The 15,541-nt window shown below is 38.4% G+C and overlaps 1 protein-coding gene across 3 annotated transcripts in view; it reads right to left on the reverse strand.

Annotated features, from left to right (window-relative positions):
* Positions 1–620: 620 nt before the first annotated feature.
* The window catches only part of WDR44 (WD repeat domain 44), a 77,612-nt gene continuing 62,691 nt past the window's right edge, over positions 621–15,541 (reverse strand). Inside the window, exons 13-20 of one of the 3 annotated variants that reach the window (XM_021685425.2) lie at positions 11,212–11,325; positions 9,184–9,306; positions 4,793–4,984; positions 4,510–4,611; positions 4,180–4,295; positions 3,170–3,297; positions 2,484–2,618; positions 621–1,316 (exon numbers count right to left, since the gene is read on the reverse strand). In XM_021685425.2, coding sequence (XP_021541100.1) covers positions 1,222–1,316; positions 2,484–2,618; positions 3,170–3,297; positions 4,180–4,295; positions 4,510–4,611; positions 4,793–4,984; positions 9,184–9,306; positions 11,212–11,325 — 1,005 coding nt within the window. In that variant the 3' untranslated portion in view covers positions 621–1,221. The remainder of the gene's footprint in view (positions 1,317–2,483; positions 2,619–3,169; positions 3,298–4,179; positions 4,296–4,509; positions 4,612–4,792; positions 4,985–9,183; positions 9,307–11,211; positions 11,326–15,541) is intronic. The other 2 variants (XM_044911655.1, XM_044911656.1) reach the window with 2 other exon arrangements.

Genomic DNA, 15,541 nt, shown 5'->3' on the forward strand with positions numbered 1-15,541 from the left:
TTTTTTCTTAAAGGCACGTGGCTAATGCATTATAACTTAGAGGTCCAAAATCTGGTCTTCTGCTTGCTAAAAATCAAAGTATGAAACAAGACTTTGTTTTTCTTACATTCTTCAGTTTACCAAAGTCATGTGAAAATAAAGTCACATATTTAACAAGTGTTTGGCGACCAACTTTTAATAATACATATTCAATTTTCAGAAACATATGCTAACCATCAACAACATGATCAGGGTTCCATTGCCCCTGATGTTATTTCATTGGTACATTATATCAATATTTACAAAGGCTTTCAAATTCAACAACACAAAACAAAACAGCTTAATTTTTAAAACTACAATGCTTTAAAAAAATGTAAACAGTTCATTTTTACATTGTTGTAAAAAAGAAGACTCACTCCTTAATGTGGCTTAATTTTTTTAAGTGAGCAAAGCCTGGTGCTCATGGATAAAGAATGAAAAGAATTCTTTACATAGAAACATTGTGCTCCAGTGTGGCAAAAAAAAAAAAAAAAAAAAAAAAAAAAAAAAAAAAAAAAAAAAAAAAGAAAGAAAGAAAGAAAGAAAAAAAAGAAAAGGGAGAAAGAAAAGAAAGAAAGGTTATATATATATACATACAAAGAAAAGAATCTTAAGCCCACAATTTAGACTACAAAAAAAAAAAATCTTGTCCCCAAATTGAGAAATTTATAAAAAACCATTTACACATGGTTGTTGACCTATTGAAAACCTGTATAACATTTTCAAAACAGTAACTCAGTCAATACCACTTTTCTGAAAAATGAAGTTTTGTGCAAAAGAAATCGTTTAAGCTAGAAACAAGACTCCCCCCCTCCCTGTAAGAGGCCAAAAGGGCCACTGAAATAATTTAACTCTGTTAGATTTAGTGCATGTAACCAAAAGGCACACACATGTGATTAATATATTAATATATTTTCATGCAGAAACCTGTGCATGTTCACAATTACATAACAAAAACACAAATATAACAAAACATAAAGCCTAACGTTTGGCAATGTTATTCTAGCCACATTTCTGTCTATCAGTCCACGGTTTATAGATCATTAACACTGCCGCTCAAAAAATATATTATATTTGAACAATTTCCAGTAAAAATTAAAAAAAAAAAAAAAGGATGTTAGCCGGAAACACTATAATATACTTTTTTCAGTTCTAATACATATAGAAACTTACTGATATTTTTATTTTAAATGTCATTTCAAATTAAGATACATTTTTCCTTTTGTTAATAAACACTTTGATTGCTCCAGTGAAGTCAGCAGAAAGAAGAACTTCTGTATTATCTGTCTTCATAATACCTTAAAAGCATAAAAAAAAAGTTTTTAAGTTGAATATAAAGCCTGCTGTTGTGTCACATGCCAATGATCCTACACCTTTTCCCCAGTTTTCAGTCCCCGCCCCCAAGATTTTTTGTTTTTCTAAGTAATCTCTACACCCAAAGTGGGGCTCAAACTCACAACCCCAAGATCAAGAGTCGCACGCCTCCCTGACCGAGCCAGCCAGGTGCCCCTCAGTTTCTTTTTTCCAGCTTGCTCCTGTAATCCTTTCATTCTCCTGTACTCTCCTCCTCTCTGAGGCTTACTTCCACTTACCGTGTCTTAGCCGGTCTTTCCCTGGCTTGGGGAGTTTGTGGCAAGAAGAAAAGGACACTACTTTCATTTGGTTTAATTCGTTTGTTCAACACATGCTTATTAGGACCAACTGTATGCGGGCAAGCACTGGCATTACAACAATATATAGGACATAATAAGTCTCCGTCCTCAGAATGACAGTCTATGAGAAGACAGATAATAAAGAAATTTTGTATTTGTATGTCTTGTTTGCATTTCTCCAAGGGGAACAACTGCCCATAAAAAAAAAAAATGAACTTTTGGGGCGCCTGCGTGGCTCAGTCGATTTAAGCATCTGCCTTCAGCTCAGGTCACGATGGGATCAAGTCCCGCATTGGGCTCCCTGCTCAGCGGGAGTCTGCTTCTCCCTCTACCCTTCCTCCCCTGCTCATGATCTCTCTCTCTCTCAAATAAAATCTTAAAAAAAAATAATAATAATGGGGGTACCTGGGTGGCTCAGTTGGTTAAGTGTCTGCCTTCGGCTCAGGTCATGATCCCAGGGTCCTGGGATCGAGTCCCACCCACATCGGGCTCCCTGCTCGGCGGGGAGCCTGCTTCTCCCTCTGCCTCCCCCCACCCCCGCTTGTGCTCTCTCTCAAATAAATAAATAAAATCTTAAAAAAAAAAATGAACTTTCAAAATTTTCATTTTTAATTCGAAGGTAGATTTAAATGAAGTAAAACTTGCAAGAAATAGGTTACTGAAATGTTTAGAAAGGGATACTCACAACAATTATGTTGTAAACAAGAAATATTCTTCATACACATGAAAACCTCACAATACCCAATGAAGGTCAATGAGGCTACTAAGTGCTGACTAGAAAAAATGTAGGTCAAATAAAATATGAGTACCTACCAGAGGGCATGGTATCCAAAACTTCAGCATCTTCACCTTTTTCACTCCCTTCTGATTTTTCAGATTGTACATCCAAAGACAACATCAAACTTGGGTTTGGAGCAAAGATGGCCGATGTAACAACGGCATTATGTGCTGGGGAAAAAAAATTTTACTTCAGGATAACTAATAAATTTGATTCTAAACATCAAGACAGAAAGTATCATATGCAAAAAATACAAGAGTGTATGTTATAAGCTAATATCCTTTAAAATTAACACGTAAGTAATTAAGAACTATTTAAAATCCAAAAATTTATGCTAAAAAAAATATACTACATACAGGCATACCTCAGAGATATTGCAGGTTTTGTTCCAGATCATTGTAAAAAAGCGGATATTGCAATAAAGTCAAATGAATTTTTGTTTCCCAGTGCATGTATAAAAATTATGTCTATGCGATGCTGTAGTCAATTAGTGTGCAATAGAATTCGGTCTACAAAAACAATGTACACTCCTTAATTAAAATGAGGCATGCCTGTACAAGTTCTTCCTTGGTACAGAAAAATCAAAGCCAAATACAAAGCAAGAGTGGTTATAACTGCCAAACTGTCTGTCTGAAATAATGCCTATACAAATTTACTTGTAATACATCTCCACATTAACTTTATTCACTTAGAAGACACACAGAAGTGGGCATTTACTTACCTTTAATACCTTCCCAAAAATCATTACGATCTCTCCTGACTGAAGTAAACTTGCTGAGGTCATGGTAAGTACTCCAGATATAAACATACTTATCTTCTGAGCCACTAACGAGGTAACTAAAATCATGGCTAAATTTGGGAAAGAAAGAAAAAAAAAAAATCAGTTTTGGGATTTTTTTTTTTTTTTTAGGTTTCCCTCTATCAGCGCTTCCTACTTTAAAATACATAAGGAAACACCCAAGAGAGCTTGTTGACATATAGACTCCTAGTCTCACTCCCGAGGTTCTGAACATGCAGGCCTGACATGGAGCGCAGAGGCACAAGGATTTTCATTAAAGCTGCAGATAACTGTGCTGCTCGTTAACCCACACAGGGAGAAACGCCTACTTAAGAGATTAAAGAGAGAAGCAGAACACGTTACCAATTAAATTTCTCAGTAATTACTGGGTAATTCAAGAAGAAAGGAGAACCGTTAAGAAAAGGGCTGAAGAAAGAGGGTTATAAGGAAGAAGAGGCAGTTATTTCAGGAGAGCCTCCAGACCCCAAATTAAGAGTTCAAATAATAATGTTATGTAAAGGTGTAAATACAGGATACTGTACTTTAGGGTGTTAAAATGCTTTATTAGCTTCAGTACCTAAAAGGATAAAGACCATGGGTGGGTGGCAGGTAAGTTTCCTCTTAGGAAGCTGACACAGAAGTACAAAAGCATGAATGCCCGAGAGCCGGGAGTGAGTCTTCTAATCCCAACTCTGCAACTACCAGTGATTTCAGACAAATTACTTCATTTTCTGAGTCTTGGTTTCTTTGTCTGCAGAATAGGGGCAATTCCAACTCTGTCTACTAAACAGGTGGATAAGGTAAGTACTGCATGATGATAACATGAGCAATCAGTTGTAAAAGTGCAAAGAAACGAAAAACACCCTATAAACATAAGGCATAGATCAAAGAAAATATGGGAGTAGAGGAGAAATATTCTGATCTCTTTTGGGAATTTCTCATTGCCAATTTACCTGAAACTTGCTTTGATCTGGCTGCTACTGTTGACATAACCCTTATACTTCATGGACAGTGACAAATCTCTAAGATCATATAGTCTGATTCTGGAGTCATTTGAGGTTACCAGTATCTAAAAAGAAATCAAAAGAAAAGTTAAAAATACCATCTTTTTATCTAAGTTAAGGTATAATCAGAAAGGGTATTACACACACAGAGAGAATATACCTCAAAACTAGAAAAGGCTGTATTCCACATGAGAGAAAATATATTCTTAAGCCAAGACAGTAAGAATTTTCGGGAGTCTATATATAGCGTAAAGAGAGATGGTTTTGAATACTTAGTACCTTATTTTCTCCGGGTAAAGGTTCAATGCCAGTAATTTTTCTTCCAACTTTGTTGCGTCCTCTGGTAGATCGGACATGTATTTGTGTGTGGTATTTCAAATGCTAAAAAGAAATCACAAATTTAAAATATGAGAATTAGAAGGAACCTCAAAGATCATCTGATCCAACTTGCAGACAGGCATAGTATTATTTGCCCCAATTTGTAATGCCCAGAGAGGATACACCAACTTATATGAAACTGCTAAGTATTCCATTATGTAATTTACACAAGATAATCATTTACCTCTGTATCATAGAAAATACATCTGCCATCGTATGTCCCAATCACGGCGTATTTGCCATTCTGACAGAAATTTGCAGCTGTGATCAATTTTGTTTGACCATCTACTTCATTCCACAAAGCGACTTTTTTGTCAGGTATGTTCCAAAGACGGAGCTTTCCATCCAATGACCCACTTAGAAAATACCTGTCATCCTAAAAATGTTGCAAAAGAGAAAGCTCTCATTTTACCAAATCAAGAAAAATTCATTAGCAAATCAAAACATAAAGCCCATTAGAAATAATGTTTAAAATATGTAGATCCCATTTATGAAATATTCTTCTTCAAGATTTTATTTTTAAGTAATCTCTATATCCAACGTGGGGCCTGAACTCACAACCCCAAGGAGATCAAGAGTCACATGCTCTACCGATGGAGCCAGCCAGGCACCCCCAAGCAAGCATTATTTTATTCATGAAAAATAACAATTAGAAACTTCAGTATTCACTTTGGAAAAATGACTTTCTAATTACTTTATCATATCCTTAAACTGCTTTTCCCAAGGTATGGATGTTAATGGATAATGTGTTGGAGAATGGTTGTGTAGGAGAATGGTTCAAGTAAGTTTGAGAGATTCTGGGTTACAGAAAGTTAAAGAGGATTCTCACTTAACATGCATTCTCAATCTCCAAAAGAGGAATAAAGTAGGTAGCATTTTCCAACTTATATAACCAGGGACCTTTTTGGGGGGGGGTGGGTGGGTGCTGTGGTTGGGAGGGAATCGGTAAGAACACTTAGCAGGGCTAGCACCTTCAAGGAACATGCTTTGGGAAAAACCATCCTGTAATGATACGTTTATCCATATCTTCCTCTGGGATCCATGTAATACTTGGATAAAAGACTAATGCCGATTAGCCCACAGAACCAGTTATTTTGTGGGAATTTTGACATCATGTCAGTAGGAAATTGCTTCAATATTCAAATTCTCAATCCCAAAGCAGGGGTTTATCAACAGGGGGCAAGTTGGCCCCACAGGGGACATCTAGCAAAGTCTGGAGACATTTTTGACTGTCACAACTGGGGGTGGGATGTTACTGGCATCTAGTGGGTAGAGAACAAGAACCCTGTTAAACATTCTGCAATGCACAGGACAGACTTTATTCTCTTTACAACAAAGAATTATCCAGCTCAAAATGTCAACAGTACAAAGGGTGAGAAACCCTGCTATACACTAAACCAGGCATACCACTAAGCTGGTCTAATTTTTTTTAATTGAGATATCATTGACAGACAATGTTATATTAGTTTCAGGTATATAACATAATGATTCAATATTTGTACATGTTGCAAAAATGATCACCTAAGCTGGTCTAATTTTTGATAACATAAGAATTAAGAGTAAGGACGCCTGGGTGGCTCAGTTGGTTAAGCAACTATCTTCGGCTCAGGTCATGATCCTGGAGTACCGGGATCGAGTCCCGGGATCGAGCCCCGGGATCGAGCCCCGGGATCGAGCCCCACATCTGAGTCCTGCATGCATCCAAGTCCTACATGTCCCACATCCCAAATCTTCAGCATCCTGAATCTCCCGCAGCAGGGAGCTTGCTTCTCCCTCTGACCCTCCCCCTTCTCATGCTCTCTCTTTCTCAAATAAATAAACAAAGTCTTAAAAAAAAAAAAAAAGAATTAAGAGTAAAATAATTGGGGTGCCAAAACAAGAAGCATTCCCTTCTCTGCTCAAGACTATCATTCTTCCTCACCTCTGAAGCCTGTCAAGGACAGCCTACACAGAAAGGACATTCTTATGGCTATGGTGTAGTAGGTTCTACTTAATGATTACCAGAAGAAGAGCAGAACAAGTAAAAATAACTTCATGTTGGTCTTACAATTATTTTTATTTACATACATGCATACGTGTGTGTGTATGTATTATCTTCATTTTGCTATTTCTTTTGTAATTCTGCTTCCTTCCTTCCAGATAACATTATTTAATAGAGTCATGTTTCCTAAGAAAACGTTAACACCACACCATCCTTTCCTAGCCCCTCTTAAAAATCCTTCGGATCTACAGAATTTTAGAATTAGGGCTTTTCAGTTTCCAAAATAAAACCAAATATAAGTATAGAAAAACTACTGACAAAACAGGAACCTTAATAATAAAGTACTACATAGATAACTATCACAACCTAATACCTCTCTCCACCCTGACACATTATAGTTAAAATAGAGGTGAGGGAAGGATTTTGCTCACAGTTGCTGACAGGAGTAAAGCCATTCTTTTGCTGCATCCTTGGCTGACAGGATGGGAGTGTTATTCAGAAAGAAGCCTCAAAAAGCTTGATGGTCAAAACTGATAAGGTATCAGCATAGATTAAGCATTTTTAATTTGCCAAAGTTCGTAACCAAAGTCTCCTAAGGGTTCACAATTACTGTCTATATTATAAGCCTGCCCAGGGAGGAAAATTATATTGAGGGGGGAAAAAATGTCATTCTTCTCTCTTAATCTGGGGAAAAAGAGGAAGAAATGTGACTATTAACTAAAATGTTGCATTAACATGGCAGTGGGTGTTTAACATACAGAGATAAGGACATGAATAGAAATAGGATTTATACAACAACATGGGGGAGGGTAAGGCAGGTCAGCTCAAGTCCTCCACTTATTTCAACCTAGCTAGTGGAGCAGCACCAGCATGGGACTTCTCTTGCGCTTATAGTTACAAAGAGCAAAAATTAATTTAGCCTTACTCATTTGGTGGCTCTATCCTACAAGAACATAAGATAGGTCAGCAATTCCAAGATGAATTTTCATCCTTTGGTTGAAATTATATGAAACACTTCCTTTTCAGAGGAAAGATATTGAGGAATTTTCTACACTGAAAACTAATTAAGATGGATCTCACGATTAACAATATTTCCAGGGGTGCCTGGCTGGTTTAGTCAGTAGAGCGTGTGACTCTTGATCTTGGGGTTGTGAGTTCAAGCCCCACATTCGGTGCAGAGCTCACTAAAACAAAACAAACAAAACAAAACAAAACAAAAAACCCACAACACCCCCCCAAAACCAAAAAAACTCCCCAAAACAGTATTTCCATTTCCAGACATTAAATAGGAATTCAGTATACCTTGTAATGAATTTTGGTCTTTGCCTCTTTCAACCTTTCCATCTTTGTCTCTTCCCACCCCGACCCTCCCACTATTCTTGCCTATGTGCTTCCCTATCTTATTTATCCACCTGCTGTCTCCTCTTCTTCCATCTCCAACCTCTCATCTTTACTATGATACATTATTTTATTTATACCCTGCACATCTTATTAAAGATTTGGGATGGCTTTTCATTCTTAGAGTTAGACTATAACATTTCCAGTTCTAATACAGATTAGCAGAATATTTCCTTTTCTCTTTAAGTAGGCTACACGCCTGTAGCCCAATGCAGGGCCTTAAACTCACAAACTGGAGATCAAGACCCAAGCTGAGATCAAGAGTCAGATGCTTAAGGGGCTCCTGGGTGGCTCAGTTGGTTGAGCATCTGACTCGTGGTTTCAGCTCAGGTCACAATCTCAGGGTTGTGAGACTGAGTTGCACATTGTCCGGCTCTGTGCTCAGCGGGGAGTCTGCTGGAGAGTCTCTCTCTCCCTCTCCCCTCCCCCCACTCGCGCTCATGTATCTCTCTCTCTCAAAATAAATAAATCACTCTTAAAAAAATGAGGGGCGCCTGGGTGGCTCGGTCAGTTAAGATTTCAACTCTTTTTTTTTTCCTTTTTTTAAAAGATTTTATTTATTTGACAGAGAGAGAGACACAGCGAGAGAGGGAACACAAGCAGGGGGGGTGGGAGAGGGAGAAGCAGGCTCCCTGCTGAGCAGGGAGCCCGATGCGGGGCTCGATCCTAGGACCCTAGGATCATGATCTGAGCCGAAGGCAGACGCTTAATGACTGAGCCACCCAGGCGCCCCAAGAGTCCAACTCTTGATCTCAGCTCAGGTCTTGATCTCAGGGTCATGAGTTCAAGCCCCGCACTGGGCTCCATGCTGGGTGTGGAGCCTACTTTAAAATAAATACATACATAAGTAAAGCGAAAGACTAAATTAAGTTGTTCTTTTTTTTTTAAAAGATTTTATTTATTTATTTATTTGAGAGAGAGAATGAGAGAGAGAGCACATGAGAGGGGGGAGGGTCAGAGGGAGAAGCAGACTCCCTGCCGAGCAGGGAGCCCGATGCGGGACTCGATCCTGGGACTCCAGGATCATGACCTGAGCCGAAGGCAGTCGCTTAACCAACTGAGCCACCCAGGCGCCCTAAGTTGTGCTTGACTATGTGCTGTTAATTTTTTTTCCTGTAGTCCTATGGCCCTCCAGAGAAACCAGGTTCCTTCACCTTCCTTACAGTCTAATAAAAAATACATAAACAATTACTTACTCTTGGATGGAAAGCTATGGCAGTGACAAAATCTATATGTTGAAAACAGCAAAGGCATTCTCTTCTGGAAATGTGCCATAACCTGACCGTTTTATCCATCGAAGAAGAAAGCAGGAAGTAGTTCTATAGAGAAATTGACATTGATCATTTTATCACCCTATGAAAACACACTACTTGCACAATAAAAGCAAACTTTCAGTTCTTTCAGTATCTCAACAGTTTTGTTACTGTTGTTATACCTAGCATAAGAACAAAAAGATTATCCAATTCACTTGGAAGACTGCATTTTTTCCCAGTTACATACCATATTTCTTCGATTCTAAGAGTTCTTTTATATTACCTGTTCTAAATTTAGGATAATCTTATGATCTAGGTCAAAAGAAATCTGCTAAGCACCAAGAGAGGACGACTAAGGTGTGCCTTAGTTTTTATAGTCCCCATATACTGAAACTAGGTTATGAATATAAGGCATCCATTCATTTGATTGTCACTTCAGTTCAGTTATTCTGACATTGGCAACACTGGTGAATTTTAACTCACACAAATTCCCCAATTGTCACTTAAAATGCCTTCAAAAAGATTATCCTATAATGCAGCATGGAAATGAAAAGTTATTGTGCACCTGTCACATCCAAGGCAAGAAAATGAGAGAAGAGAAATCATCAAACATCTCAGAATACATCATAGAATTTTCAAAAGCTAGAAGAGGGTAGTGTAACTGCTTTAGGCACTGTGATGGCCCATCACCCAGGAACCAAACATCTATCTGTCAAAAGTTTCCAGCTGGCAGAAGTTCTTTAACTTTTCAGCATGATCTATTTAAGGAGAACTGTGAGTTATATTGAATGGGGAAACACAAATGAGACCCCAGTATTCTTTGTTATGCCTAAAGGTGATAAACAAATCAAAGCAATGATGACAGTTATTGAGTACTTGCAATGTGCTAAAAATTGTTCTTAACACTATCCTATGAGGTAGGTACATTATTATCCCCTTTTACAAATGAGAACACTGAGGCACAAAGATGTTAAATACTAAGTGCAAATACTGATTTGGATATGTTGCTGCACTGATAAATATATGATATTTGGGGCTAGTTGTAAAAGCATGTTTTATGTGGTATACCTGCTTTTAATTAATTAATTAGAGCGAGAGAGCGCGCTCATGTGTGCTGCCTGTGTACACGGGGGGAGGAGCAGACTCTCAGCTGACACAGGGCTCAATCCCAGGACCCTGATTACTGAAAAATGTTGACACAAAGGCAGTGTACGGTATTATGCAGGAATTTCAAACACTGCTTCATGCTTCAAATGCCTTAAATAAAATTTAAAGTATCTTTTTTTTTTTTTTTTTTTAAAGATTTATTTATTCATTTGAGAGAGCGAGAATGAGAGAGTACATGAGAGGGGGGAGGGTCAGAGGGAGAAGCAGGCTCCTCGCTGAGCAGGGAGCCCGATGCGGGACTCGATCCTGGGACTCCAGGATCATGACCTGAACCGAAGGCAGTTGCTTAACCGACTGAGCCACCCAGGCGCCCTAAAGTATCTCTTTAAATTTCTGCAAAACTGCTAAGATATTTGTTCGGTGGCAAAACAGGCCCTCTACTTCTGAAATAATTTTGCTCTAAGGGGAAAAAAAACAAAGCGATGACTTATCAAAGAGTCATATATTGTTAAACTTAATGATTTAATAAATATAGGAGATTAGCCAAAGCAGTCTTGATTATATAGATCAGACTTCAGCACTGTAGCTGAAGTCATATCCATTATGCAAGAATAGGTTACTCTGCAAAATTACTTTATAAAGAAGCAAAAAGTACAAGTATCTAGACAGATCCAGACAGAAGCTGTTAATATAAACATTTTATTAGTCTAACTTGATGTTGCTCCTCTTTTAACCGATTACTTTGTAGCTAACTCCCATGAAGTATATATAACCATTCAAACACTTGAAAAACAAAACATTTGTTTTTATCCTAAAGTCACAGTTACGTAGAATTAATACACTCTTCAAGTAAGAATTTCTTACTTTAGACCATGAAAGATCAAGGAGATCAGCGGTGTGTCCTTTATATTTGCAAAACGGCCGCTGCCGAAATGGTGCATTTTTATCATCAGGGTCTTCATCAGCTCCACTGCATACCTATTTAGATATAAAGACAAATGTTAAAACTAGAAAAACAAAAGCTTCATACTCTTCCCACCCCATCAATTCTCTCATCATTTTGTATGCTGCCTGACTGAAATCTTGATCTACCAAAAACAAACTCCCCTTTACGATGAATCTACAACTTATCACTCATTCACCTCCTTGTTCCAATAAACCAGGATCATCCCTGAAGACTGTGCGATCACAATCTTTCCCTCCCTAACAAAGCTCCTACTTTGTCCTTTTCTGAGCATTTGCTCCTTCCGGAGGGGTGGGAGCCAGCACCAGGGGGTGAATCATGATTGGTCTGAGCTAATCAAAAGGAGCTCATTCCCTTTCCCAGTGATGATTGGTTTAGGCAGGGGCATGTGCTATAATTTTTTTCAATTAGACATGACGGAAAGTTTATTGGGGCGTGGGGTGTGGGGCGTGGAGACAGGGGAGAGGCTTCCAGAAAGATTTCCTCACTCTTAAAAAGGGGCATACTACAGGGATGTTTTTCTTTCCTTCCTCTGAACATTGCTGTCTGTGTGACACCTAAGATTAGTTGCCATCTTACTACCATGAGGGGAACAGACCTAAGAACAACAGACAAAGAAGAGCAAAGCAGGAGGCTGGCAGAACCCTGTGTCCCTGATGACACTACTGAGCTGCTGAATTAACCAACCCTGGAACCGCCTTACCTCCAGACTTGCTTCCTCATTGTTTAAGCCATTTTCAGTTGGATTTCTGTTATTTGAAGTCAAAAGCATCCTGACAGAGGTAGGTAGAAAATAATGCCATACGTGTGTGCCATGCATTTAGTTTACAACATGCTTTTGTATTCATTATCTGAATGAATCCTAACAACTCTGTCAGGTAGGTAGTAACATTATGGAGATGAAGAAATTAAGAAAAACACCTGAGACTCAAAGAGATCAAAATAACATATTAAAGCTCACACAGCCACCTGTAAACAGCAGAACCAAAGCAGAAACACAACTCTAAGTCCAAAGACTGTCCCTCAAACGTTTTAGAGAATGTAGCATGAGCAAAAATACGGAGCTGTTAGCTAATAAGCCCTGCATATTTAAGGAAGGATAGGTAGGATGATGGGGACCAGGAACAAGGTGTATGGACATACAGCGGGGGATTAGGGCAGAAAGGTACTTTGAGACCAGATCATAAGGGGCCTCGCATTTGTGGCTTAAAAGTTCAGATATTCTAAGGCAACGGAGAGCCAGCACAGGCCTCTGAAAAGAAAGAACAACACTACGCGACTGGTGCTTTAGAAAGCGAAAGCTAGGCAGTAAGGTAAAAGATGGCAGGGAGAAAGAGCGGAGGCAGAAGAGCAGTCAGTAAGTGTCAATAAGAATAAGGAGGGCTTGAACTAGGCCAGGAGCATGGCACAGGTAAGAAATGCCACTACTATTTGCCTAAAACTTTACAGTGTAGAAAAACATCTTCATATCCACTGTGGAGGCAGAGCAGCTACAAGATGCCCTGACCTTTTGCCAAGCACTCCTAATCCTAGAGGACCACGGCTCGGGCCTCTACTTGGACTCCCAGCCTAGTGAGCACAGCTGCAACACACAAAACTCAACAGGCTTGACCTATTGCATAAAATTCAACCTTTTAATAATCATTTACATTTCACTGAGTCCCCAGCATCATTCCTCTAGCAGTGATTCCAGATCTTATTTTTCTCCTCAAACATCCATGTTCTTCTCCTTGTACTCTATATTTTGTTTCAAAATACTTAAATACATCTTTTTTGATTATAAATACATGGCCGGTGTAGATAATTCACAAAGCCCAGGAAGTAGAAAAACTAAAATTAAAACAATAATCTGCTAACATTATGACTGCCTTCATCTTTCATTTTTTTTTTTTTAAAGATTTTATTTACTTGACAGAGAGAGACCCAGCGAGAGAGGGAACACAAGCAGGGGGAGTGGGAGAGGGAGAAGCAGACTCTCTGCTGAGCAGGGAGCCCGATGCGGGGCTTGATCCCAGGACTCCGGGATCATGACCTGAGCCGAAGGTAGACGCTTAACGACTAAGCCATCCAGGCGCCACTTATCTTTCCTTTTTTAAAAAATATTAATTTAAATCACACACGATTCAGTATCTTCCTTTCTATTATACTATGAGCATTTTCAGTAATTCACTCTCTGAAAACATTTACTAGCTGCATATCAATATGCCATAATTTAATCATTCTCCAATTGATTGGTCATTTAGACACTTCCCATTTTTTGCTAGCATAAACAGCAATTGAATGAACATCCTGGAACATGAATCTTTATGTCTATTTTATTATTTATTTATCCTAATATAAAGGGTATTATGGTCAAAAGGTTTTAAACTTGGAGACTTTGACAATATCTTCTGTTATTTGTTTTAATAAAAGCAGGTATGTTTACTAAAGAAAATTTTAGGGGTGCCTTGGGTGGCTCAATTGGTTAAGCATCTGCCTTTGGCTCAGGTCATGATCCTGGGGTCCTGAATCGAGACCCACATCAGGCTCCCTGCTCAGCGGGGAGCCTGCTTCTCCCTCTCTCTCTGCCTGCCGCTCCCCCTGCTTGTGCTCACCCTCTCTCAATCTCTCTCTCTGTCAAATAAATAAGTAAAAATCTTAAAAGAAAAATAAAGAAAATTTTAGAAGTACAGAGAAGTATAAGAGTAAAAAAAAAAAAAAGACCTAAAATCCCACCACCTAGAGATGACTACTAGTAATAATTTAGTATATTTCTTTTCTTTCCCAAAGATTTTATTTTTTTAGTAATCTCGACACACATCGTGGGGCTTGAACTCAGAACCCCAAGATCAAGAGCCACATGTTCTACTGACTGAGCCAGCCAGGCGCCCCAAATTTAGTGTATTTCTTTGAAATTTTAATCTGTAAATATTTAGATATTTTTAGTCAAAACTGGGATAATATTGTATTCAATTTTTCCATTCTGATTTTTTCACTTCACATTTTATTTTGAATATTTTTAATGTCATTAAATAGTCTTTGAAAACAATTTAAGGACTGCATAGTATTCTACTTCAAGAATTATACCATAGTTTTTATTTTCCAACTATTAAAAATTTTAGTTGTTTAAATTTTAGCTATCGTTAGAATACTAAGATGAAAATCTTCTTATTTACTTCCTCAAGCCTATCTGATTATTTCCTTTTTTCTTCTAAAAGATTTTATTTATTTGAGAGAGAGAGCGTGCGTGCAGGCGCGAACACGCAAGTGCTCATGAGCACAAGTGTGGGGAAGGGCAGAGGCAGAGGGAGCAGCAGACTCCCGGCTGAGCAAGGAGCCTTACCTGGTGCTGGATCCCAAGGACCCTGGGATCACCACCTGAGCTAAAGGCAGCCACTTAACCAACTGAGGCACCCAGGCACCAGTCCTTTTTCTTTTTAAAGTAAGCTCTACACCCAAGGTGGGGCTTCAACTCAGGATCCTGAGATCAAGTGTCCCTTGCTCTACTGACTGAGCCAGCCAGGTACCCCTATCTGATTACTTCTTTATGATAGATTTTTATTTTTTTTTATTTTTTTAAAAATTTTATTTATTTATCTGAGAGAGAGAGAATGAGAGACAGAGAGCACGAGAGGGAGGAGGGTCAGAGGGAGAAGCAGGTTCCTTGCTGAGCAGGGAGCCCGATGCGGGACTCGATCCAGGGACTCCAGCATCATGACCTGAGCCGAAGGCAGTCACTTAACCAACTGAGCCACCCAGGCGCCCTATGATAGATTTTTAAAGGTAGAATTATTAAAGGTAGAATCACCAAAATGTTATGCATTTTATCTATATGTATACATCTCTATAAACAGATATCTACATCTAGAGAGATATAGTTCTATATAAAAATATATATTTATGTCTCTATATAAACATATATACAACTTTATTATGACCATTTCAAATATACACAGAAGTAGAATAATGTAATAAATGGTAGAACAAACCCAATACATCCATCACCTGCTTTAATGGTTATCAGTATTTTACTCATCTTGTTTTAGCAATCCTCCCACTTTTACGTATGTGCTTATTTTTGCTGGAGCACTTAAAGCAAGATCTAAACACCATTGATTTTACCAGTAAATACTCTTTATGTATTTCTAACTAATAAGCCCTCTTTTAAATATAACTACTATGCTATTAGCACACCTAAAAAAGTCATTTTACTTATTTATTTTTTTAAGATTTTATTTATTCATTTGACAG

The sequence above is a fragment of the Neomonachus schauinslandi genome, chromosome X (assembly GCF_002201575.2).
Source record: "Neomonachus schauinslandi chromosome X, ASM220157v2, whole genome shotgun sequence".
Classification (NCBI taxonomy): Eukaryota; Metazoa; Chordata; class Mammalia; order Carnivora; family Phocidae; genus Neomonachus; species Neomonachus schauinslandi.